The following is a 24,697-nucleotide window of genomic DNA, read 5'->3' on the forward strand; positions in this document are numbered from 1 at the left end:
CTGATTTAGATTTCTTTATTAAAATAGCAAAACATTTCAGTCTTATTTACATGTTTTATCACTGCAAAAAGTTTGTGTATCGACCAAAAGAACACCCAGTTGACAGCATGCATCATATTTGATACCATACACCATCATTCTAACACCTTTAGCAATTCATTATTCATACAGTTATTACAGAATTAGGCACACATTGTGTGGTAGATGTCTATACCTACATGTCAAACACTGGTCACCAACATGTGAACATTTGGTAAATAGTTGTCTTTACTATCCGTGGAATGATTCAGGAGCGTTTGTGTATTCTGTCCATGTGGTCAGTCTTCCCAGCAGCTAGCGGATGGAGAGCATCATCACGAACTCTGAAGAAGACAAAGCAGAGCAAGTTTAGTTAGTGCTGAGTTCATCTGAATCAAGTGCAAGAGCCAGTGATGCTTAATGCATCTTGTACTAGTACGTGTGTGAAATGTAATCCATGATTATGATCAGCATCATGAAACACACCGTCTAACATCTGAATGTGTGTCAGCTGCTGATTCCCACCTTCAAAGTCAATGATTCCATCTGCATTAATGTCCAGCTCCTTCAGGATCTCCTCCAGCTCTCCTTTCTTCAGCTTCTCTCCCAGCATCGTCTTCACTGCCTCCTTCATCTCGTCCTGGTTGATCTTTCCGTCTCCATCCAGGTCAAACTTTCAAAAACAGAGAAAATGATGAAAATATCAACAGGAAGAAAATCAAAATTAGAGCATGCTGCAGAGATCATTTTTCATTTTTATGGGCTTGAATGGAAACTTACTGGTCTGTGAATTCTCAAATTAAGACACTACAATTTAATTTGCCATAATTTATCTAATTAAAAAAAAGATAAGATGATATCTTTTTCATTCATGTTATATGTCAGCTCTTATTAATAACAGTCAGCTCCCTGATCATTTCTTTCAGCTTCAACTGATTTAATAACTACAATAAATCTTAATTAACTGACCAACCTGTAGAAAGGCAGATTGGAGCTCCTTGAGTCCCAGCATGTCAGCAGTCTCTCCCATCATCCTGGGTCCCATCAGTTCAATAAAGTCTTCAAAGTCCATTAATCCACCCACTGTGGAGAGGAAAGATGTCAGGGAGCAGGACGTTAAAAAGAAAAGGGTGCAATAGTAAAACCAGCCTAACAAACGTACATTTTCATGTGAACAAATAAAGATATTGTTCATTGGAGCATTTTTTTTTATTTGCTGGAATAATTTATATCTTTGATTGTATTCAGTACTTTTAAAATGGCTCATAGTAGCTCACTTCTCATCTTTATCTGTTGTACTATCTCCAGCAGCTCCATTTCTGTGGGCATGTATCCCATTGTCCTCATGCACTCGGCCACATCCTTGTAGTTCAGGTAGCCATCTTGGTCGTAGTCAAACTCCTTGAAAGCCTCTTGCAGCTCTGTGAGAAAGATCAGGGGTTCACAGAGACTATGATATTCTAAATATACAGTAACAGCCAGGTTTGTCATATGGTTATGTCCTTATTTAATGCAATTTGCAATTTGATATGAACATTGAGCTGTGACGATGAGACTTACCATCTAACTCAGCCTGAGCCAGTTCTCTGTCCTGCAGAAACAAAAATCAAACACGTTGCAATTTAATATAGTCGGATATTACATAATACCAAAATATTTGACATCATGTTTTAACGATACTTCTAATGCCGATGATGTCAAAGATTTTCAATTTCAGTACAGTTTTAAATATTAAGTGTATATATTTGAAATGTGCAAGTTAATGAAGTGGACAAAATACTATGAGACAACATAAAGAGGACAGAGGACAGTCCTCTGGTATGCAGAGTAGACTCCTTAGGTACAGTGTTAACGTGGTCATGAATCACTTTGGAACGGAAGAGGTAAATATTTTCAAGCTGAATCAACAAAGTGGTTTGGCGATGCTCTTCATCTGGATAACCCTAATGAAGTGTGACATTAAGCCCCAACTAATGAGCTCCTAATATGGCCGACACACCAGGCTTAGTGATGGCAGCTCCAGAAAGATCAGGAAGAAGACCGTAAGTACACTGCCTGACTTCCACCTCACCCCTGGCTGAAGTTTTAATGACTGACGTACAGTGCCTATAACTGATGAGCATCCAATGCATTGTGGAGATCTATACCTTTAGATCTCAATCATATCAATTGTATATATTTTTTTAGAAAAGTTAGAAAACCTCGTTGTATGGCTGAGATCAAGACATTTTTAATGTGTCAGTGAGGAAAAGCTTAATGTTCAGTTGTTAAAATTAGAACAAACACAAATTCTATTGAATAAAGGTGTGTTTAAGTGTGGCAGGAGTACGGGAATTGCTGCTGAAAGTGAAAAGATTTTCCACAGATACACCTGATATGCTGTTTAACTCCACAGCATCAGTTACAGTTGAAAGGTCACAGCAGAAGTCAGATACCATAACAGCCAAGAAGAGGGGGACGATCCTCTTTGCCAATATAGTGAGCTACTTACCGCCCCAAAAACACTGTTGAGCACGGAGTTATAGACTTTGTTCATATTCTCAGTACTTTTCTTGGACTTCTTTGATGATTTCTTGGGTGTTTCAGAGACTGAACCTGATGGGGAGTCGTCAGCCACGGAAGATTTGCTAAAGCATGAAAAAAAAAAAAAGAATAAATTAAACAATAATGCATAATTTATTATCTTGAAAATTTAAGAAACCTTCTTTATTATATACAAATCAGGCTAATACCCCTAAGGTAAGTAGAATAATGTATGTATGTGCATTTCCCAAATTGCGTTGTACTGTTTGTCACACTCACAGAAAAATACAAAAATACAGAGACAGTTTTGTATGAGTCTAAATGTACCCATCTGAGCTGACAGAGGTCGTGGAAGAGGTCCTCTCTCCTGCCTTAGACATGCTGTGAAAGAACAGAGGCACAGACTGTGTATCCAGAGGTAACGTACACTCTACAGGTGTTGGACCAAAATATTGTTTTGACTATGGAGAAGAAATATTTTCATAAATGCTTTTTTGGATGGAAAAGATGAGGTTGCAAGAGGATTAAAAGTTTAAAAAATACTTTCTTCTCTATCATTGCAAATCCTTAATTTCCCAGATGGCTCTGATATCTTGAAAATGAATCTAGTTACTTCACTGCAATTTGCTTACCTTAATTCCCTCTCCTAAATGGTGAGAAAAGAAAACAATGAACTGAGCAGCACAGCCTTTCTCGTCCCCTGTGAGCAGTGCTGCTCTTGTGTTGAGAATGGCTGCACACTATCCTGTCTGCTCTGTTTTTCCATCTCCTCTTGACCTCTGTGCATCAGAGAGGCTTAACAGGTATTACCTGGCTAAACGTGCAGCCAACGATCAGAAAGCGAAACGTGGGGCAGCAGTGTGCCTGACATGACCCTTAAGAGGTCACTATCCACTTGGTTCCAACGCAACTTGAATTGTCTTCATTTGGATTTGCAGTTGCAACAAGCCTCCAATTTTTTTTTAGAGAGTTTTAACATTTCACATATGGAAGCAATGGCAGTCTGAAAAATGCAAATGTAATGTCTATTATATTTGATCACACACATCATTTCATGTCAGTGCATGTTTTTCATTTAACTGTGCTGTAAAAACTGAGGCCATATCAACTGAGCGGACCAATAAGAGATTTTGGGCCTAGTGGTGATTGTTTTGACTTGGTGGAAAAAGAGTTGTGATACAGATGAGGCAGGCATTTTACTGATGAACAACAGTCATGGCACTATTGATAGTTACTGTCTGTTCACCTCTGTCTGCTTAGCTATGATGTTTCAACTCATTTACCTGGTTTTATATTTTTAAATTATTATATTGTATTGTATTGTATTGTATTATATTGTATTGTATTGTATTATATTATATTATATTATATTATACGTTTGTTGTTCTACATCCGGGTAGTTTGTGCACTGTGCGCGCGGCGCAGGTGTTCGTCGTTAGCGAGCTGAGCATCTCTCACCTGTCCCTCGTGCAGCGATACCTGGCGCAGCTTCGGTCGCAGCTGCATGTTCACCAGTTCCTCGGTATCTTCATTAAAACCTCTGTGGAGTACATCAAGCGCTGCTGGAGGAGTACAAGTAGGCAGATGTGAAGTTGGTGGACTGTTTTTGTGCCGTCGACCCCTCAGCTCCACGGTGAGTCTGCTGCTCGGATCTTACTCAAACTTGATCAGTGTGTTTGTCCACCAGATGGCGCCACAGCTCATGTTATGTATTACGTGCATTACACGTGTAGAAATATTAACTCGGCCTATTTGCTGTATTTTGCTGCCTGGATTTGTTTCGCGGTTGTTTGATGTACCCTCTCTATCTGTGGTGGCTCTCACAGGCTGTGTCCAACTCGCTGGAAATCTCTAAACAAAAATAAATGAGACGTCGTTCATGAGCAATGGAGCAGCTTATATCAAAACGGGATAAATAATAGGACATATTGTCTTTGTCCTGCTGCAGGTCCGTTGCAGTGTACAGATTTCATAACGATTTCTATCCACTTTTCTCAGGGAAGTTACAGAAATATAGCATTTTTTACTTTAATCAGCGGGATAGCCTGTTGCTGGTCAGTTATACCCCGTAGTCGACGAATAAAACTAAAACTGAGGACGTAACTCTCATCACTTGTTATGCAGCATTTATAACAAGTAAAACTTAAAGAGTGGCGCATTTATGTCATTGTTAAACGCAAATGTTTAAATGAAATCGAAATATTTCCGGAAGTAGCCTATACGTCACACAAGAAATGCTGCAAAGCATGACGGGAACACGAAAAACTACTAAATACTCAAATTTCGGTTTGAAAATTATACTATACGACTTATTAACGAGTTTAAAGTCGTCTGATCATTGAGGTCGACCTAAAGGTGAATCCCCGATTATTTCCACTGCACCGTGAGGCTGACTCGTGTGTGGCGCAATGACGCCCCTCGCTTTGCCGTGTACAACTCATACTTACCTGGCAGGGGAGATACCATGATCAAGAAGGTGGTTCACCCAGGGCGAGGCTCAGCCATTGCACTCCGGTTGTGCTGACCCCTGCGAATTCCCCAAATGTGGGAATCTCGACTGCATAATTTCTGGTAGTGGGGGACTGCGTTCGCGCTCTCCCCTGTTTTACTGTCCAATATCAAGTGTTACCTCTAGCTGTGCAGCTTCCTCCATGAGGGGGCGGTGCTGCTGTATCAAGGTCCGTCTCATTGGTGAGCAGAGTCACTGTACATGTGTTTTCTTCTGTGCTGCTTGTGTTATTGTATTTTCAGATTATACACAGATACCTGCTCAGGCCTTAAAATGTATTTCAGATCAATTTAATTCCATTTCAGATTCAGTTTCTCCTTAGTTGTTGTCCTTGGTGACTTTAACAAAGGTAACAATCAGTGGTGCTTATCACGCCGTCCCCCGGGCTGCACTGGGCCACTCTGACCGTGTCATGGTCCACCTGATTCCCACATACAGGCAGAAACTAAAACTGTGTAAACCTGTTGTTTACAAGAACCTCCAAGAACCTCCAAGAACCTCCAATTGCACCAATCACCAGAACAAATTCCTTGTATGTGGAAACATACTTGGCAATAAAACTGATTCTGATTCTGATTCTGATTTAACCCTCCTGTTATGTTCATTTGTCAGGAACAGCAATTTGTCAATTTGACCCAGTGCATGTTTAAATTATCCAAAAGATGCCCGAAACCAAAAAAATCCTAACAAGCACTGTGAATATTTCATTACTAACTCCATTACTAACTATTCTATCAATATTTAGTGCAATGGTGTTCCTTACCTCTAACAGGTGATGGTTCAATTAGGATAATTCACTCGTTTTTCATAAAAAAAAAAAAAATACATGTTCAAACTTTTTTAAAAAATGTTTCACCACTTTATTGCTTTTGAAAGACCAACATATGAAGCACAATAGTTTTACATAACATTGAAACATAACATTTAAATTTTGATATAAACATGCAGGGGGTGGTTGCAAATATGTGAGATGAACCATTTTCATATTATATGTTGATTACACTAATTAAGGCAAGCAGAAGAAGTTTCATACTGAAAAAATACTTTTAACTATTTTTCCTAGATCTTCAAACTTTAAGATGGGTCAATTTGACCAGGAACATAACAGGAGGGGAAAAAAAAAACCAACTAACTATTCATGGCCTGTAGACATGTGCCTGCAACTAAACTTGGCTCCATTTGAATGTGGTCATAAGCCAAAAAAGGTTGGGAGCCATAGGGTTGTAGCACTCACAATGTAGCTAATTTTCATACATGAGGTATATTTTTTATAATCAGGACAAAACCCAGTTTTATAGTCTAATCTGTCATTCCACTCTTTCACCACATGGGTGTGACATTAACCTGAATTATTTTGAACAATGAGGTTTTATCAGCTCTGTCACAAGGCTGGCTTTACGTGCAAACACTTGCTTAATTCCAGTAATTATTTTTCAGACACGATTTCTCCAGGGACATTTTCTGACAATGGTGTGTAATTTTTGTTGCACACGGAAATGCTTTTGAAATGTATGTACATTCACATCGGTGTCAGCTGGCACTGAGGTCAATTTGTCGCTCTTTAACTAGGAACATAATTCTTACTTACATAATTCTTTCCTTTTCCTAGTAGTAGACTCAACCCACCCCATGTTACTACAGGACAGACATGACTCCAGCTTAATGCAAAAACTTTATTTATAAAAAGGAAAGAATTCAAGAAATTGCAGTCACAGTTTGCTTTACAGATAACTACACTTGACAAATGTAAATACATAATAACAGTGATGAGGTAAAATTATGTTTAGCATCAATACATCTTTTTGTGAGGTGTGCTGTTTTCCTATTTCTGTTGTTTTATTCAGGAAAGTTAAGGCTGTATGCAGATCAGATAAGATCCTAGATTTTGTTAGGCACCTTTTGATTATTTTAAGTAACTGCCGATTTACAGAATCGATCTTGCTGTAAGTTATTGACTGGAAAGTTTTAAAATAGTCAATGTAGAAAAATACCACAAAACAAAATTCCTCAGTATACAGTGTCCAGTTTTTCCAAACACTAACTAATCTTTTCACTGATGATAAGGCTTAGGAGTAAAATATAAGTAATTATTTATAACGATGTAACTTATTCTCCATTCACTGGTACTCACTTTGCTGTTTTTACATCTCCTGCCTACAATCCCCTCCCCCCATCCTGTCCTTTGTTCAGTTCCCTGCATATTCTTCATCTAATGGGCTTCTTCACTCCTGTCTTTCTTCTGTCACACCCAGACCTTTCCCTTCCCGCTGCCGTCTGCTCCATTTCGCCCGCCGCAGCAGCCGGTGCCCAGGCCACGGTGCTGGGCGGCTGGCAGGTTCTTGTACACGGCCCGACTGTACGGGATGAAGCACAGGCCCAGCTGGAGGTGTCGGGCCAGGCGACAGTATGCAGCCAGTGCCAGGACCAGCAGAGGGGTCACCAGGAGGAAGCCCACCACCAGTAGAGCCACGCAACCCCCATCAGTCAGCAGGTCTGAGCAGTAGGGGGTTGTCCCATGAGGGCGGACCTGCGGAGATGAGAGGAGAAACACAACACTTGAGATGATACGACAAAAGGTGGTCGCAGAGGTCAGTTTGTCACCTGTGTCACTTTTTGACCAGGGTAGCTTCCCTGAGAGTAATACATTGTCAGGAATACTGAACCCTCACACAGTTGACCACATTCACACTTGGAAGCTGCCCAGTAAACCCCCAGTCTGGTAGTAAAGAGCATGCTCAAGGGCACCTCTGGTATTTTAGTGAAGGGGGGAAATAGCTGCTTTCACTTTTTCTTGTAATTTGAAATATATTCAGATCTTGTTTTATCAGTGCTAGACCAAACAGTCTTTGCTTTCAGTGGGAGGTTGAAGGTCAGGGGCAGCTACAGAGCAACTGGGGCTACAGCTGGCAGATGCTCAGTTATCTTACTCAAGGACCCTTTGGCAATATACAATATATGATGATCTAACAGTGAAGCCACAGCCTTGTTGTGAGAGAGACTGCTAAATTATACATCAGGAGAGAGTGTTTGTGTACTTCTACTGTTAATCTATTTTATTTACATTATATAATCCAATTTGTACTGAAAGGAAAGGATTTTATTGTTTCATAATAAATTACAAATTTTGCATTTGTAGCATTACTGCGTTGTGTTTTCATATATAGATCATCAACCATTTAAATACTTGTATGAAGTGCTGGGAATAACAGATAAGGACAGGAGATGACGAGCTCTGTGTGGTATGTGTGTATGAAGTGAGGACAGACACCAGTTGCTAGTTGTGTGTGTGTGCGTGTGTGTGTGTGTGTCTGTGTGTCTGTCTTTCACACATGAATGCAGTGAATCAGTCGCCCACTAAAGACTAATTTTGACAAAAATGCTAAGTTTACGAACTTGTTAAAAACAGCAGTGAGCCATCAATCCCATCACTGTCAAGTAGACTCAAGGATGTTGATCAGCACATACCTCATGTCAGAGCATGTGCACTTGTCTCTGAGCAGTAACACTGGGTGAGTGGGAGGAGAGGAGGTGACGGGGTCAGGATTGGAGTGTGGGAGAGGAATGGAGAGAGACAGCAGACCTGAATCATCCTTATCGCCCCATGAAGGATGAGGTGAACATTTGAGTGCGTGAGGAAAGTGCAGGGAGTAAAGGATGCAGGACTTTGCTCATGCTGATGAGAAATGGCAAAGCAATTATGTGTCTTTTGAAAACCACTGGTCACCAAGATAAATCTTCAATTAAAGGTCAATGTTCTGGTTTGATTCATCAACTTTTTAGATCTGGAAAGACTTTTTAGTCTTTCCAGATCTTGTGTACTGTCTGGATGGATGTAGAGTTACAGCTGGTCAGAAAGAAACAACAGCTGGAGAGAGAAAACAAAACATTGAGGGAGGGAAAGACTATGCAAGCAAGAGAGATGGATTAAACTGCAGAACATGGGTTAAAAAAAGAAGTAAAGGGTGAAAGGATGGTGCAGAGGAGCTTTGGGGGTAGGAGTTGTAAAAGATAAGACTCTCTCAAGTATTCATTCCCGTGTTTGTTTGTACTTGGTGAGGCCTCATGTACGTCTCCAGATCTAAGCCAGGTCTTGCGTAGAAAGCTTGTTTTTGCTCGTGGAGTATTGCGATGTGTGTGTTTCTGGATGACTGTTTCAAACCAAATTCATATATCTTAAAAGTGTGCTCAATTTGAGGATCCCTAAATACTTAACACACGTTTCTTTCTCTTCCACTTTTCTTCTCACCCTTTTTCTCTTTTGATTTCTCCCCCTCTCTCCATCCTCCCAGGTCCTGGTTAATCCCTCTCTAAGCTGCTGTCACATGAGGTCTAACGGTGAGAGAGCAGGAGAACAGAGAGAATCCAGATCTCTGCGGTCATTAAGGAGGTCTTGGGCCTACAGAAATGCCATTGGTATGCATTGAAAGTCTTTGAACCATGATGAATTTTTGGTGTAGTCCACGAAAAGGCTTGCTTTCATCAAATAGGTCATTTTGAGTTACATATACATTTCTTCTTGTTTTCATCACACACACATCTGTGCGGTTTCACATTTTGTCTGCTCTGCAGTTTTTTTTTATCTCTAACTAGCTACCAAACAGTCTTAAAGGTTTTGTGCTCTGACGTCTGACTCACTAGACTCCTGACCCCTTGCCCCCTCTAATTCACCCATCTTTTCAACATCTGAGAAAAGCTCAGACTTATCTGATTATGAAACCCTTCATCGCTGACTGATCTGAACCCCACCCTCAGCCCTAGGCAGAACAATTTCAAACTTTTGCATCAAAGTTATGATGAGATTAGGACTTTAGGTCTTCAGCAAAAAGATGGATGTAGCTATCTCCATGTTCTGCCCATCATTTGTTATAGATGTCGTAAATGTGTGTGTGTGTGTAAACATTTATTCCTACAAACATGCAAGCACATTCTCTCTCTCAGATCAAAGAGCACTGCGCTGGTTTTAAATGTCTGTTAGATAGTCATATAAGGTTTGGAAATATTTCCTGAGAGTAAATACTACATTTAATGTCAGTGGGTAAATTGTGTCTCATTGCAACAGTGCAGTAGAAGTACAAATTTCTGCAAAGATGTTTCCACCAATTGTCTGGATGCTCTTATTCAGTGTACCATATCCCATTGGACAAATGGCAGGCCTAGAGAAGGGATAGAAATTATCCAAACAAGTGAACAGTCAAATCCTCACAAAGGTCTGAGCATACACCGAGGCTACATCCACACTACTACATTTTAGTTTTAAATGGCACCTCCTTTGATACATTTCTGCCTGGCGTTCCCACAACTCAGAGTTTTCAAACCTTAGAACTGAGGCTTTTGGAAATGCTGCTGTCCCCATTCTTGGTTTGAAAACTGTGGGGCTGCCTTGTAGTCTGGACGGGCAAAAACAGACCTTTGGAAACAATGACGTAGACACCCATGGTCACTCCCTGATTGGGTCTTATCTGCCTCGACTACTAGTGGTGAATTCAACATGGGTGAAGAAATACAAGTGTTACAGACCTTGTTGTCTTTGCTAGCAGCTGTTGTGCAGTTAGATTATTAAAGAATAACAAAGCACTGTTTTACAATGAAAGCGTAGTATAGTATTATGGACGTAGCCTTAACCAGCTCCAGTGAGAAAGCTCACAGGCCAGTCGTTGATGATTATGAGGCAGAGCCTCACAGAAGAAGAGCACTGAAATAAATTCCTTCAACATTCAGACAGTGCTCACACTCTCTCATCCACCCTCTCTCCTGACCCCCCCCTTCTTACTGTAGAGTGGCAGAGGAAGCCAAACACCACCATGACAATGGCTGGCGTCAGGATTATACCAAACACCAGTCCAGCAAGGCAGGCGTTGATCGCAGCGATCACCAGGTTCTGAGCCGTCACCAGTACGGAGCAGGCCCAGCAGTCCAGGGACCCCCTCAGTTCCAGAGGAGCTTCACTGCCCCCACCACCACTCTCAGCTGCAGAATAAGGAGGAGGTACGACCACACGTGAAGGTGTTTCTCTGCCTCCACCCACAGCCATGGTGGAGGCCAGAGAGTTGGAGTGGTGGAGATGCTGGTGGTGGTTGGTGTGATGATGATGATGATGATGATGAGGCGGCAGTTCCTCAGACAGGTCCAAGACCTGGTGGTGGGCCCCCTTCTCTAGAGTACCAGACATACTCATAGTGAACTGTGGGCAGAACAAAGAACGTGTTAGTGGTATGAGATGGAAATTTAAATTTGAAAAAATCTACATTTTCCATTGCTATTTCAGATGTTTTGTAACTGTCAGATCAGCACTTATTGATGTTTGTTTGTTATATGTGTGGAAAACACATCTGAAGTGACTGGATTAGTTCAGTAGTCTGATTCTTTCCTCAAAGGCTTTGTGACCTTGAGTTCACTGAGGGGTTTTATCTGCCAGGAAGTTAGCCCTGCATGCTGTACTCTGTGAGGTGGTGATTATCAGAGCTGATTGGCCAAAAGGAAAGGGGCCAATAATTGCTATATGTAGTTTATGTAGTAGAGAGATGAAGGCAAACTGGTATCAGATTGTTTGTGTGCAAGTGGGTGTTAGCACATGTGCTTGTGTTCGGATGGGTTGTTGTCATGTCATGTAAGTGCAGATAGTTTTTAAGTTCAAGTGCCATCACTCCTCTCATCAGAATTTAATTTGAACACAGATGTTACAGAAATTGCACCATCCTCGTACTTTGAGTTAATGTATTAGTGTTTTCATTTGTAAAACAACCAGCACAGTACATATCTACAGCACATTAAAAAATAAAAACAAGCTAATGTAAGGGATCTGCATCAAAAAATGTTTATATCATGATATTACGGAAAATAACTAATATTGGCCAATATATCATTTTATCATTTCTTTAGGCATCAGTTGAAAGAATGTAGTATCGCTAATTTAATTATGATACTTAATAACTAATTCATCAAAAAGGAACAGCTTCATAAACAACGTTTTTTTAATATAATGTCATTATGACACAGCACTCGTTGCTTAAATTACCTTTTGTCTTGAAATTTAACATTTTCTGTGTTTGCGTCATTAAACAGCCTTAAAAGTCTGAATTTCAAATACCAGGTCCTCCTTGTACAGTCTGCTTTGAGCTAAGGTCCTTTCATTTGTATTTGCTCTGTGTAAGGACAGCTGTGTCTAGCACAGGATATCCTCACTTCTCAGAGGTCAGGAGACACTGTTACCTCAGCCACACTGGGGACAACTGTGAGTAACAGGACCAGGTCAGCTGCCAAAACAACTACAGCAATGGAAAATCCCAGTGCAGATGACCCAGTCAACCTGTCAGTCTTTCCTTTTAGGCAACACAGGGAGTGATAGGTGTTTTTTACACATGAAAACATTGTTAATTTGAAGATATTTAGCTTTTAAAGGGTTTTGCATGAATGAGTCTGATATTGCAATAGTAGTAAATTTCTTCTAATAAGATGAATGCGTACTATCATTACTGTTGAAGTACCTTATTGGCTAGCTGTGTGAACATACGTGTAGTACGTGCAAAATTCCATACAGGTGTAATGTGTTAACAAGAGTTGCTACTGCTGCTGGTTTTTTTTTTAGTTTTTTTTTTTTTTTTAAACAATTTTTTTTTAATTTTCAGTTAACGCCGGGTCTGTTAAAGTTGAGAAAAGACACAGTTACTTTTCATTCAGCCAGTCAAAAACTAGTCATCGGAGAGTTCAGCATCTCTCTGCTGACCACTCAGATAATCCAACTAGCATGGACACAATCTCTCTGAGCAGAAACACTCCTCTTATGTTGGTGTCATAATCTGTGTTATGTATAGGTGTTTACTGAAGCTGAATTGGAATAAAAATGAAAACAAGTCACGCTTCTATTTCATACTCGCTGGAAATTGGCAGTAATAGCTGAAGACATTATTTACGATGCTGTTCTAGGTGCTTTAACGTTGTTTATTTCCCATTTCTGTCTCCCATTGTTGTCTCAAGTGTTGTTGTAAGGTGGAAGGTCATACAGGAAGGACTGGCAGGAAAGTGTATGCGTATACACATGTGTGTGTCAGATGACTCATTGTGCCCCTTACTGAAAATACATTCAGGCGCTCCACCCATTTTACTCACTGTTATTGTTTGAATAGCATTTTCTTGAATAACACGTCATGTCATTGTTTGACCCAAATCAAGGAATTTTAAATCGGGGAATATTGTGCAATGAAGTTAATGTTGCTGCGGCATGGTGGTATGTAGTCACCCAGTACATCTTCTTGTTTTAATTTTTAAACTCCTATCATAGTTTGCATGCCATCATATGCATGCTCAGCTAGTTATTTCAGTCTTGTCATGCTTGGATGATGCAGGGAGATTTCCTATTGTCTAGTCTTTCTATTACTCTATTGTCTGCGACAAAGCAGCTGCATTAATTAATTTATCCTATGTTTCTCAGACGTCTGAGTTGTTTATATTGAACATAAGCTCTTCTACCATTTTAACTGTAACCAGTTGTGTGAAGATGTCAAATAGTGGGTCAGTTATAATAATATGATTGAAATGTTTCTTGTACTCACGTTGTGCTGTGGGGCCCGGTGGACCTCTTGCTGTTCCTCCTCCAGGTTGTTGCTGCTTTTCTCACTTCACAAAACCACCTCTGTCCAGTCAGCACACGTTTTCTCTTCACGCTTTAATAAAGCTCTGTTTTCCCTTTTATCCCTTCAACTCTTGACTCCTATGTCTAGAAACTGTTACTTTTCCCTCCTTTCCTTGTGAAGTTTACAAGAGCTTTCAGGGTGTTTTTGCAGCCTTATCTATTTAGTAGTGGTATGTTGGTATGTTGGCTTCCTGCGGCTCTGCTCTCCTGCTGCTTCTTCTCTCCACTATCCAGACTTGTCAGTGGAGCTGATAGTGTCTGTTTTCTTTTCTACATGCAACACAAAATTCCTGTTCTGTTGTGATGAAGTCGTAGCACAGAGATGCTGCCTCCTCGGCTGCTGAAACAAACTCAGTTCACAGTTGCTGTGGTCTTTGTCTTAAGTATGTCAAACTTCTGTCGGTCTACCCTCCTCTTTTTACCCCCCTCCATCTGATTGAGTCCACAGTGCTGTCTCTCTTTCCCTCCCTCCTCCCATGCCCCCTTCATCCATCCCACTTTCTCTCCACCCACCATGCTTATCAGCCCCCCCGCCCCTGCCTTTCTCCAACTTCTCTCAGCACATGTCTTCCAGCACTCATATCCAAGACATGTTAGACCCCCTTTACCCTGTCCCTGCTGCAGTGGGGGCTGGGCGCTGTGTGTTGGGGGTCAGAGTGAGGAGGCTTGCCTGATGAGTTGAGGTTCAGGAGAGCAGACAATGAGGGGGAAGGGCAGTAGAGTCAGGCATGGCGTGTTTAGAGTAGAAGAGAAGAGATAGCATGGTGCTGAACACATTTAGTCAACTTCTCAGGTTAAGTTTGATTGTTTGAGTCCAAAGCATATTTGACATTATACAAAATGGCAAATAATACCAATATGGCATTAAAATAGACAATTGTCTAAACAAAAAAAGACAGTCAAAAAAACAAAAAGCAAAAGGCTGGCACCCCAACATTCCTTCATTCTGTAACCAGGACACCGTAACCTCGAATAGCTTTTTTACACCAAAATTAGCACATATATGCAGGTTCTTTGAACACATGTAAAACTGCTTAAAGAAAAAAAAATCCTTTCATGTTGCCAGTAGATGAATTTGTCTTTCTGTTTGGACTGAAGGATGACATGAAAGATTTATCCCAGAACAGACACAGCTTTGAGGATTTCTGGTAGAGGTTGTTTGAGCCACTCATCAAGTTTTTTTAGTAAAACTAAGAAACACTCCCACAGAACATGTAGGAATGTGCCCACTTCCTTGATACATTTCCAACATTTATTATCATGGCTTAAGGCAGTTTTAAACACTATCAGGGGTGTAAAATTAATGTCTGTGTCCCATTCTGTAATGGATGAACCTGCATCCCCTGCAGCCCAGCCAAAAATCATCCTTAATCTCACTATTGAGATTCATTTGACATATTAATCTCAGGCTTTTGCAAAATGTAGTCTTGAGAATTAGAATTTGTGTGTGTGTTTGTGTGTGTGTGTGTGTGTATGTATAAATATATAGTGTGTGTGTGTGTGTGTGTGTGTGTGTGTGTGTGTGTGTGCGTAGTGTGTGTACATAATACCAATGCAAAGTGTAATATACTTTATTATACTTTATAATATACTGTAATTTAAAAATTATTAAATTAAGATAAAAAATTTTAAAATATTGTCCTCTTCCCTCTTAAGCCCAAAGACAGAGCCCACACTGCACCTCAGCTATGAATACTTCCAGAAATCCCCTTCATCAGTTAGAAGAAATTGTTCTTTCAGTTCCTCAAATGGCATAAATAAATTCGACAGAGGTCATTCATAACTTGTATTTCTTTTGCCAACCATTTATCCCATTGAAAGGATATTTTCCCTCTACACTTTTGTGCTCTTACCCATCCTTTTGGGAATGTTTTAAATTTTTCTTGTGTTTTGCTGTAACGTTAGTTGCTAGTTTAATTATTTCAAATGCTATGTTATATAATTCCATGTTTTGGGGAAGCCAGTCCTCCATTAACTCTTGATGTGAACAGTTTTTTTTTTTTTTTTTCAAACTGATTTTTCCCATTTAATCAAACAATTGTATTGTTTAAAGATTGTACTCTTCTGTTATGGGATTGTCTGGATTATCTTTCTGGCAATTTAATCTTTGAAAACAATGTTTCCAGTTTACTGACCTCTGAATTCATCTCTGATTTATAAAGGTGGCAACAGAAATTCTGAAATACCGTGTAATTGTCCCTTGTGTTTGCCACCAATTTCCCTTTCTCCCTTTAAAAAGCTGCAATGGCAATTTCATTTTGGTGTAACTGTCTAGCAAACAGTGGCATATTTTTCTTGAGATTCAAGATCCTTTACTTTTTGTATTTGTCCCCTTTTTCATACTGGAATAGGCTAAGATTTTTCCTCTTATATTAGCCTTAGAGGCTTCCCAGAGTGTCTTTATCTGTCAACCCATCGTTTCATAGGAAGATGTATTCAGTCTCCACCCACTTTTCTTTACCACATATGGCCCCATTACTAAACTTAATTGCACAGTAGCATGTCTGTCAATGCTGTAACTCCTATTATACAATCTCAGACCCTCTCCACCAAATCCTTGCTTATTAAAAAATCATCTATCCTGGAGATTTATGATAATGCAAGTTTTATGTACTGTATGTACCTCTCTTAGTTTGGCAAGCCTCCAAATATCCACCAATCCAAGATCCTTCATGAATAGTTCAATGTTGGAGTGTTGCTGTAGTTTAAGTGGGGCAGGATTAATTACTTCAGCAATCTTCAAACAATGAATTAAAGGAATTAGAGTTCAGTTCAGCTATGTGAAGCAGTTAATTCAAGGTGCGATGTGACAAAATCAAAAGGTTCACCTTGAGTTCAAATAAACCCGTTCATATTTACACGCATGTAGTCTTCATCACACTTTTACTGCTTTTCCTGCAGATAAGCCTTGGATTTTTTTTCCTAACTGCAGAATGTGATCAACTGTGCTCCAGAGGTCGATCTTTTCAGCAACTGTCTTGTTTGTTTTGGGTCAATATACAAATGTACTAATATACTAAATTACATATAGTGTTCCCCCTTAAATAGCATGATTATTCATTCCTGTAGGGAAATTGCCTATAAATATATTGGCTATAACACCTGTGGAACTGAAAGGGTTTTGTTTAATGACATTTTAAGTGGAGGAAACTGCCATCGGGCTGGTTCCTCCTCTTGAAGGACATTGTCTCTAAATGCTGTGTTACTATGCTGCTCTGAAAACATCCTGTTGTTAGGACTTAACAAAGCTCAGCATTGGGCTTTCTAGTTCAAGTTAAAAAAAAATCTGTATTGTTGGGTTAAGATTAATTAGTTGATTAAGGCTAAATAACAATCAAGTTTACATCCTGCTGAAATTGAAAGTTGAAAAGTTTGTCAGAAACTTGTTATGTACTGGTGTAGTAGTCCTCATTAGCTTTATAAGATGTGGTTTAGGAGCAGAGTGTGTGGAGGCCACACATGATGTGTGCTTTTTCAGATTGGTTTAGATGGTGATTCATTATAACAGAGGTAAAACCTCAAGTTTAGTAAGATAAACAGCTGACAGCATATACATGATGTAAAGATAGAAATAGTTTTAGACGTCACTCTGCACTGTTTACAGTGTATGATGAAATATACGTGCATTATCAGGATGTGTGATTTAGATAAAAGCCTGGATCCTCTGCAGTACAGGATTAGAGCAGGAGGATGAAGTAAGAAGAACAAAGAGGTTGTGGAAGACGTAATCAGTGAAATGATAAGAAAAGATCAGAGCATAAGCTCAATAATTAGTCTTGTCTGATGCTGATTTTCTACCCGTTTTCCTCTGCTTTGAGCTTGAAATGTTTATTTATTTTCAGCCCTTCTTTGGTCCCCATGCAGCCCCCTTTATTCTTTTTACAGGCCCATGAGATTGTTGCATCATTTCACTACAGGTCTAAAATAATGTTTTTATATCTACATGCAGCATGATGGTTTATAGTAAAGGGTGAGGAACTCACTGATATATTAGTAAATGGACAATCTGTATTTTTTCATTGTCGGCATTTCAACAGTCTTTGACTTTGTGTTGCTGTCATGTCGCTGCTGACAGAACAGTTCACATGGACTCTCCTTTGGGGAATCTTGTCATTACAGAAGAAATTGTTACTAGTTAATCTTTCATCTCATGCTGTGCAAGAGCAGCATAAACAAGCTTCAAAGTTTCATCCATCATGATTACACCATGTGGTGGTGATGGGACTGCTGAAGTATTTTGTCTTTGCGGAGGAAAGAGTGGTGACCCTCTCATCACCTGACTGCTGCACGGTGGATAGACAGACGGATGGAGGTGGTCTTCCTGTGCGTTTTGAAGCAGGATTTCCTTCAGTCTGTCCATTAATGCTCTGTCCCTCTGCTGACCTTGTGCTCCCTAACTTAACCTGAGGACATCCTGAGCTGATAATTCTGTCACTCTGCCTGGGAATACTGATTATTTTTATACAGTCAGGTTCAATGACTGTACTCTTCTTCGAAGGATCTGAAAGTTTTAACTTGTGTGTGTGTGTGTGTGTGTGTGTGTGTGTGTGTGTGTGTAAAAAAAATTATATATATAATATATTTTTTTACATCTCTTAAGATTAATCTCATCTTTGTTAAACATTTATGATTATACGGATGTATTCTTTCATTGTCATACAGGAAAATGAGCTTTCTTTTGATTCAGTACAAGACATGAACGCTATTATACGTTATTAAATATATTAATATATTAAATGGTCTTCAGAAACATGGATGGACATTCGTATTGGTTGCCTTTGTTTTATGTAAATAAGTAACTTGAAGAGAAAAACCTGAGAGTTTTTGTCGTTTGGCTTTAGACCACTTGAAATGCGCAAATGTGCCACAGAATGATTCATTTGAAATAAGCAATGAATTAACCAGCTAGCTTCTCACTCACTAATCTGTGGCCAGTGAAGTTTTTCATTGTTTAATCAAATTTTTGTGTACAAGGTTTGAAAGTGTTTTTGACTCCTTATTGAATTCTCACTGAGGAAACTGAAGTCTGGGCAGTCTTGTTACTGCTCCCTGCTATTTCCTGCTTTGCTATCTGTGAAGTTTTGCCGCTTGTACAATCTCCTTCCTAAGTTTACCCTGGATGCTGATGTCTAAATGGAAACTTTTCTATCGACTCAACCCTTATTTTCTCATGCGCATATCTAACAATAGCAAATTCAGGGTTGAGGATATGAGTGACAAAGCTGTGCCAAACATTCGTCACAGCTGAAAGGAGGGATTTGTAAAGGAGAGGGGATTTTTAGCAAATCTACTGTTGTAGTGGAGGTTAAATGGATAAAAGGTGCCTTTAAGTGATGTGATTGGCAGCTGGGTGATGTGCAGTGGAGAAAAATCTGCAACTAGGTTCAATACAGTGTTAATGGAAATCCAGCAACTGGGCTGACTGTGATGTTTACCTCACCAAAGGTGGGGGGAGGTTTGCAGTAATCACATGAGAAATTATGGCCAGACAGTAGTTGACAGTTTAAAGGATTTCTTATTTTAGTACTTAAGTATTTGCCATAAAAAAAATGTCATCACAATATATATACAAAATTCTTAGTGCCATCATGCAGTGGTGTGTGTGTGATATGAATTGAGTTCAGTCTTAACTTTGCTGCTTTGAATGTGATCAAACAATCCAACATAAATTATAAATGCCAACTTTATTGTTTCGTATTGCTTGGATAGCCTTTGTTTATATTGATGTCCAAGAAGGATTCTAACTTATCTGCTACTGTTACTGGCAGATGAGACATGATGAGCAAGACAACAGAAGAATTCAGAAGAATCCTCACTTCTGGATTTATCAAAAAGCGTTTATTAATAGTCATAGTAATGTCACACAAATTCACAAGTGTTTAAGACATGTCTGGCTCAGTTTGGTGTGTGTGTGTCTGCAAGTATGTCTGTGAATTCTCTAAACAGTGCAGTTATAAATAAATGACCACAAAGAGAAGGAAAAGGTTAAGGTAATATTGCAACAGGAAAAATAGAATTCTCATTTTAAGAAGACAAACAGAAAACAGGTTGTTCAAAGAGAACATTTAGCACCATCTATCCCATTATCATATTCAACAGGTAATATCATAAAATCATTAAAATCTTGTCTAAAAGCCCCCTACATAATAAAAAAAAAATTACCGTTTCTCAAAACACTTTGGAAAAAGTAGTTTTGTTTTTTTCCTTAATGAGCATACAAACACAGCATTCCATTAGTCATCTTCTCTACGTGAGCAGTGTGCCTATCGTCTACAGGAAAGGTGGCGTTATATTCAAGATAAAGATATCATTTAATATATATCAGAAGAAAAATGCAGGAGCTGTGAGAGGCAAGCACCAGAGAAACAGCAGCCTCCACTCCCGCGGACACACAACCCCAACATTTCAGTTCTTACAGAGCAATCGGTCACCATAAAAAATAAAGAAAAAAAATCGCAAACTTGTACAACCCTATTAAAAAAGAGAGAACATTGATATCCAATAAATAGAGGAAACTTTTTAAATTAAATGTACAATGCCAAAAAAAAAAAGAAAAAAAAAATCCAGGAAATACTAAGTCTGCATATCAGAACAAAACAATCAGAGGTACAACACACAAACACCAGATGACAATGATTTTTTTACTTTTTCTAAAGAGATAGAGTTCATACAGAGATGGAAGAAATGAATAAAAAGACCTGATGATGTGTGACAACTGAATATTAATCTCCAGAAGAAATAAAAGTATAATTGATTAAAAACAAGATTTACAACACATACAAGAATCTGAACAAAAATGAAACCCCCCCCTAAAAGTCGTTAAAACCCGTATGTTTTGAAGCATTCCAAACAATTTTTTTTTAAATTCTTAATGCTTTAGAAAAATGTTCATATCTCTATTATTAGTATTTTTCATTTTGTCTCTTTTCTAAATACAAGGCCAATGTGGTATATATCTAGGCTGATCTAGTTTAGAAAAACAAAACAATAAATTATTTAAAAAAAGACAGCACCCCACAAAAATTGCAAACAGCTTGTACAATTTTCAGTATTCAAGACGACAACAACAACAGAAAAAGTTCTTTCTGGTACTGACAGAAACACGCCATTGACTACCCTCCACAGTTTGTTCAATGGCAGCACCAACTGCCCCCTGGTTCTCAACTTAACCAGGGTTTCTGTTTGAAAGCACCATCTGAGAGTAAACTGGTATTTTATTGGCGGCTTGGTATTTCTTTTTGTAAACAGTAATGATGAGTAAACGTATTCAACTGGCTGTTCGGCAAGTATTAGCAGTAGTAGTAGCAAAAATGATCTTAAATAATGAATGGGCAAGTTGAAAACCAAAGTGAAACTGTGTCTTTTGTCCTGGCTTGCAGGAATTTTGGTTATGGCTGAGGAGATGCAGGAGGGGAGCTCTGTCACCGGGAGGAGGAGGCCTGGTAAGACAAGAAACACAACACAGAATTAATTAGCTAATAAATAAATTAATGCATGAGCGACATGGAAAAAGTTTAATTGGCAACTATTTTTGCAACAGGTTGGAAATGAACCTTCAATTACTTGGAGACAGATTGCACAATTGGAAACTGAACAAATGTCTGACAAGGCAGTAACAGAGGTAAGTCTTTGCTCACCAGGCTGAAGGAGTCATATGTGTTCATGAGCTCCTCTATGCGGTACTGCTCCAGCACCACTACGTTGGTCAGGTTGGGGCTACGCTGACGAGCGCAGTCCTCACAGTGAACCACATACATCTTCCTGCTGTTGTTCTCACTTGTCACAAACAACAAATTGAACACCTCCACCTGTGACAGAGGAGAAAACAGGTTAAATTCAGGGTGTAGTGTAGTGTAGTGTGTAGTGTAGTTGTAGAAAGAAATAATGTACCAAGAAAAGGTTTTGAGTATGGTTAAGCCTTAAGTCTGTTAAATTAAAACTAATGCCGTCTAATACAACAGGCCTTTAACTGCTTTAGAGAGGTATTGATTTGACTAAATGCTCATTGTACAAGCTGTAGTTCATGTGGTTGAAGGGTATATTGTGTTGTGTTAAGGTGTAGTACACAGTCATTGATACACTATAAATGGAATGGAGAACAAAAACACTTCCACCTTCCTGAACACAGGATTTATTGCAGGGGTGTTGCACTGCCTTAGTTTTAGCTAGGTGTACCTAATAAACTGGAAACTGAGAGCTACTCACATCACATTCGTTGCAGTAGTAGGCAGGCTCGTCCTTGACCCGACTCTGATAAGAAATCTTCTTGCCTTCGGCCACCAGTTGGTCTCGCAGGATCTGGATGTGCTTTATGGACTGCAGCAGGCAGTGTCTGGCAGGAAGGTAAAGAGACCAGCATTTAGATTAAGCAGTCATCATTAAAACCAATGCTACAGCCCAGCAATGAATTCTACTTTTATGATAATATGTGACATTAGTTTGCCATCTAGGAGGCTGTAGTTTGTGGCACTGTTGTATAGTTGTGCTGATGTGTTAATATTTTGCAAAGTTCATATAGATGAATGAAGACAGAAATGCCTCTCAGTATAATGCACTGCAATTTAATAACATCCTAAAGGCCAATTAAGGTGAATAAACACCTTTCACAAACAGTTAAACACAAGCTGCACATTTTAATCTTAGTGAAAGTAGGAACAATTGTTTTAGTTTGAACCAGGAACCTTTGATAACAAACTAAGTATACTCACTTGATCATCTTGTAGGTGTCTGGGTCTGGGATCTTGAGAGTGCGCGCCACATTCCAGGACACGTGGATCATGGGGACAATGGACTTGACCTTCTTGACTTCATTCCATTCAAACCTCTCCAGGGCCAGTTGGTACTGGTAAGCTGCAGATACATGTTAATCAGCATTAAAGAAACAGGCTTCAAAAATATTCTTCCTGTATTTGGTCACTAGATGGCGCACTCCTTACCATTAAGAGGTCCAACATTCCAGGCAATATTGTTGCACCAGCCCACAGCCTGAACCCAGTGAACAGTTCCAGCATTGATCCACACTAAGTCTCCAGGCCGCTGGATGAAGCGGTACACTGGGATGTTAGCGTTGTAGAGGTCCTCCAGCACCGGCCACCAGGACCCTGTCAGGTAGTCCACTCCATGTCTGGGCACATAGGATGAAAACGTTGTTACAGCTTGCATTTAATGTTAGTATAATGGTAATTATACTATTACAAATAGAATGACGGCAGCCTGCACTCTGAGATTTGTCCCTGTGTACTCACTTTTCACAGAAGTCACTGATGGCTTGCCAGTAGTTCTCATGGACCGAGAACCACTCGCAGTCTCCAGGGCCGATGTTGATGTTCACCGAGCAAAAGTTATTGTTCTCCTGGTGACCTGTTGAATATGGACAGAATCACATCAGTCATATGTAATGGGATTTTATTTTTATTGAGTAACAAACAGATCCTAATTAATGTGTGCTGTATTACTCCTTTTGCAGACACAGTGTGCTTTACCTGGTGTCCGACTCCCTGGAACCTTCATGTAGAGCTGGACAGTGTTCATGCCAAGGATCGTATGACCGACGTGGCTCAGCATGTTTCCACTGGATGCTACACGCATAAAAGCTGGCAGCTTCTGCAACTCTTGAAGCTGGGGCTTCCACCTGAGCAGAGAGAACGTGTTACATCTCCATCAACTTTCATCTGTAGTGAGGTTTGGATTTATGAGACCATCATACTTAAAGTACAATTGTTTTAGAGTTATGTGTCGAAGTTGCTCACCTCTTGGGATCTGACAGGTCTATGTTTGTGCCAAATTTAATGATCTTCCCTACTGGTTTCTGCTCACCACTGAGGAAGAGGAAAACATTTTAGCATTACTACTAATGACAAAACACTTGTATTTTAGTAGACCTTGAGCTAGCTTTTTTAAAATGTGTTTACCTGCTACTTTCTTTAGAGCCGTCCTTGATGGGAGTATCAGAACTGTTTGATGGCTTCTTCTCCTTCTCATCGTCTTCATCCTCCTCCTCATCACTGCCTTTCTCCTCCTGGAGACACAGATCACATGTGTATAAGTTGAATTGCAGCACAGAATGGAGTCACATAAAACAATTTCATTAAAGCATACAGGGTACATGAACTGAGTGGAGGAATAGTCTTATGATGTGTTCTGTACCTGCAGACTCTCTTGGAAGCTGGAGGCCTGGTATTGAGCATATTTGGCAATGGTGGTGTGGGAGCGGCTGCTCTCACAGGGCCATGTCTGACCTGTCCCACTGGGGTCCCAGTTCTCATCAGCAGGCTGCTGCACCTGAGTCCTCACCTCCACTGCTTGCTCGGCGTTGGCTTCCACCAATGACTTTGTAGAAAACAGCCCCAAGTCTGAACACAATTAAAGGGGACATTAGGGATATGCTTTTTAGGGAGTTGTGCATGATGTAACTGCTAAGACTATAGACCCACTGTGAAGATGCAAATACAAAGTACATCCTATAACTAATGAGCCAAAATGTTGGGCAAGACTGATTTTGAAAGACTTACACATGGTTTGATTCAATACTTATTAAATTCACATTTATTGAGAGAGCTTACAGTGAGTTTTGCATGTAAATAAATGTGCTAACCAGTCACTAAAAGTGTAAACTTACTTAATCGTAGAGATCCAGCCAGGCCTCTGATGACAGTAACAGGATTCTTGGGGTCTGTACAGAACTGCAGCAGCACAGGGGAGAAGGCATCTCTCTTACTCTCCAACTACAGAGAAGAAAAAGTCATGTTAGTGCACAGCAACACAAATTGTTTCAACTTCTTCGTCCCCATGCACAATGAAAGGCCACTAGAGGGCGCAAATGCACCTTTAGGGATGCTGTATTTTAATGTCAACTGCCTACAGTGTACCCTAAATGTAAAGTGTTGTGTTCTGTTGTTTGCCTTGAATGTCGGTATTATTTTGTGACTAAATAAAGTGGCTCCTCATCTATACTTTGTTGGTAAAATTATTTCAGCTACTTCTTACTCGCTGCCATGTAAAAGTATGTTCATTTGTCA

At 39.7% G+C, this 24,697-nt stretch overlaps 3 protein-coding genes, 1 long non-coding RNA gene and 1 other non-coding gene across 7 annotated transcripts in view; 2 read left to right on the top strand and 3 right to left on the bottom strand.

Moving 5' to 3' along the window:
• Nucleotide 1: 1 nt before the first annotated feature.
• On the bottom strand, nt 2–4,139 carry LOC139621391 (calcium-binding protein 4-like). 3 transcript variants are annotated; one of them, XM_071477878.1, is made up of 8 exons: nt 4,000–4,139; nt 2,869–2,922; nt 2,510–2,645; nt 1,579–1,609; nt 1,296–1,439; nt 992–1,101; nt 544–691; nt 2–362 (listed from the first exon to the last, which is right to left on the bottom strand). In XM_071477878.1, exons 2-8 carry the CDS (start codon nt 2,919–2,921, stop codon nt 334–336), a joined length of 651 nt encoding a protein of 216 aa, XP_071333979.1. In that variant the 5' UTR covers nt 2,922; nt 4,000–4,139; the 3' UTR covers nt 2–333. The 3 variants fall into 3 exon arrangements, with proteins under 3 accessions (XP_071333979.1, XP_071333980.1, XP_071333982.1); XM_071477879.1 differs by lacking the exon at nt 4,000–4,139 and adding an exon at nt 3,174–3,573; XM_071477881.1 differs by lacking the exon at nt 2,869–2,922 and having other exon boundaries at nt 4,000–4,123.
• An 841-nt stretch (nt 4,140–4,980) lies between these two features.
• On the top strand, nt 4,981–5,144 carry LOC139622234 (U1 spliceosomal RNA). The gene has a single exon (XR_011691167.1). It is a non-coding gene; the product is annotated as a U1 spliceosomal RNA (small nuclear RNA).
• A 1,559-nt stretch (nt 5,145–6,703) lies between these two features.
• tmem88b (transmembrane protein 88 b) lies at nt 6,704–14,217 on the bottom strand. Its single transcript, XM_071477877.1, has 3 exons — nt 13,600–14,217; nt 10,821–11,231; nt 6,704–7,577 (listed from the first exon to the last, which is right to left on the bottom strand). Exons 2-3 carry the CDS (start codon nt 11,223–11,225, stop codon nt 7,293–7,295), a joined length of 690 nt encoding a protein of 229 aa, XP_071333978.1. The 5' UTR covers nt 11,226–11,231; nt 13,600–14,217; the 3' UTR covers nt 6,704–7,292.
• Nucleotides 7,497–24,631, top strand: LOC139621392 (uncharacterized). Its single transcript, XR_011690987.1, has 10 exons — nt 7,497–7,638; nt 9,340–9,463; nt 10,826–11,035; nt 21,059–21,121; nt 21,220–21,300; nt 22,403–22,524; nt 22,600–22,787; nt 23,146–23,360; nt 23,607–23,747; nt 23,780–24,631. It is a non-coding gene; the product is annotated as an uncharacterized lncRNA (long non-coding RNA).
• The window catches only part of kdm6ba (lysine (K)-specific demethylase 6B, a), a 94,190-nt gene continuing 88,988 nt past the window's right edge, over nt 19,496–24,697 (bottom strand). Inside the window, exons 17-27 of the mRNA XM_071477868.1 lie at nt 24,298–24,403; nt 23,826–24,031; nt 23,591–23,697; nt 23,429–23,497; nt 23,162–23,310; nt 22,925–23,039; nt 22,616–22,803; nt 22,388–22,529; nt 21,885–22,011; nt 21,317–21,487; nt 19,496–21,118 (exon numbers count right to left, since the gene is read on the bottom strand). Coding sequence (XP_071333969.1) covers nt 21,101–21,118; nt 21,317–21,487; nt 21,885–22,011; nt 22,388–22,529; nt 22,616–22,803; nt 22,925–23,039; nt 23,162–23,310; nt 23,429–23,497; nt 23,591–23,697; nt 23,826–24,031; nt 24,298–24,403 — 1,398 coding nt within the window. The 3' untranslated portion in view covers nt 19,496–21,100. The remainder of the gene's footprint in view (nt 21,119–21,316; nt 21,488–21,884; nt 22,012–22,387; nt 22,530–22,615; nt 22,804–22,924; nt 23,040–23,161; nt 23,311–23,428; nt 23,498–23,590; nt 23,698–23,825; nt 24,032–24,297; nt 24,404–24,697) is intronic.

This window comes from Trachinotus anak, unplaced genomic scaffold, assembly GCF_046630095.1.
Source record: "Trachinotus anak isolate AG129_WGS33_773 ecotype Australia unplaced genomic scaffold, CSIRO_AGI_Tana_v1 ptg000005l, whole genome shotgun sequence".
Classification (NCBI taxonomy): domain Eukaryota; kingdom Metazoa; phylum Chordata; class Actinopteri; order Carangiformes; family Carangidae; genus Trachinotus; species Trachinotus anak.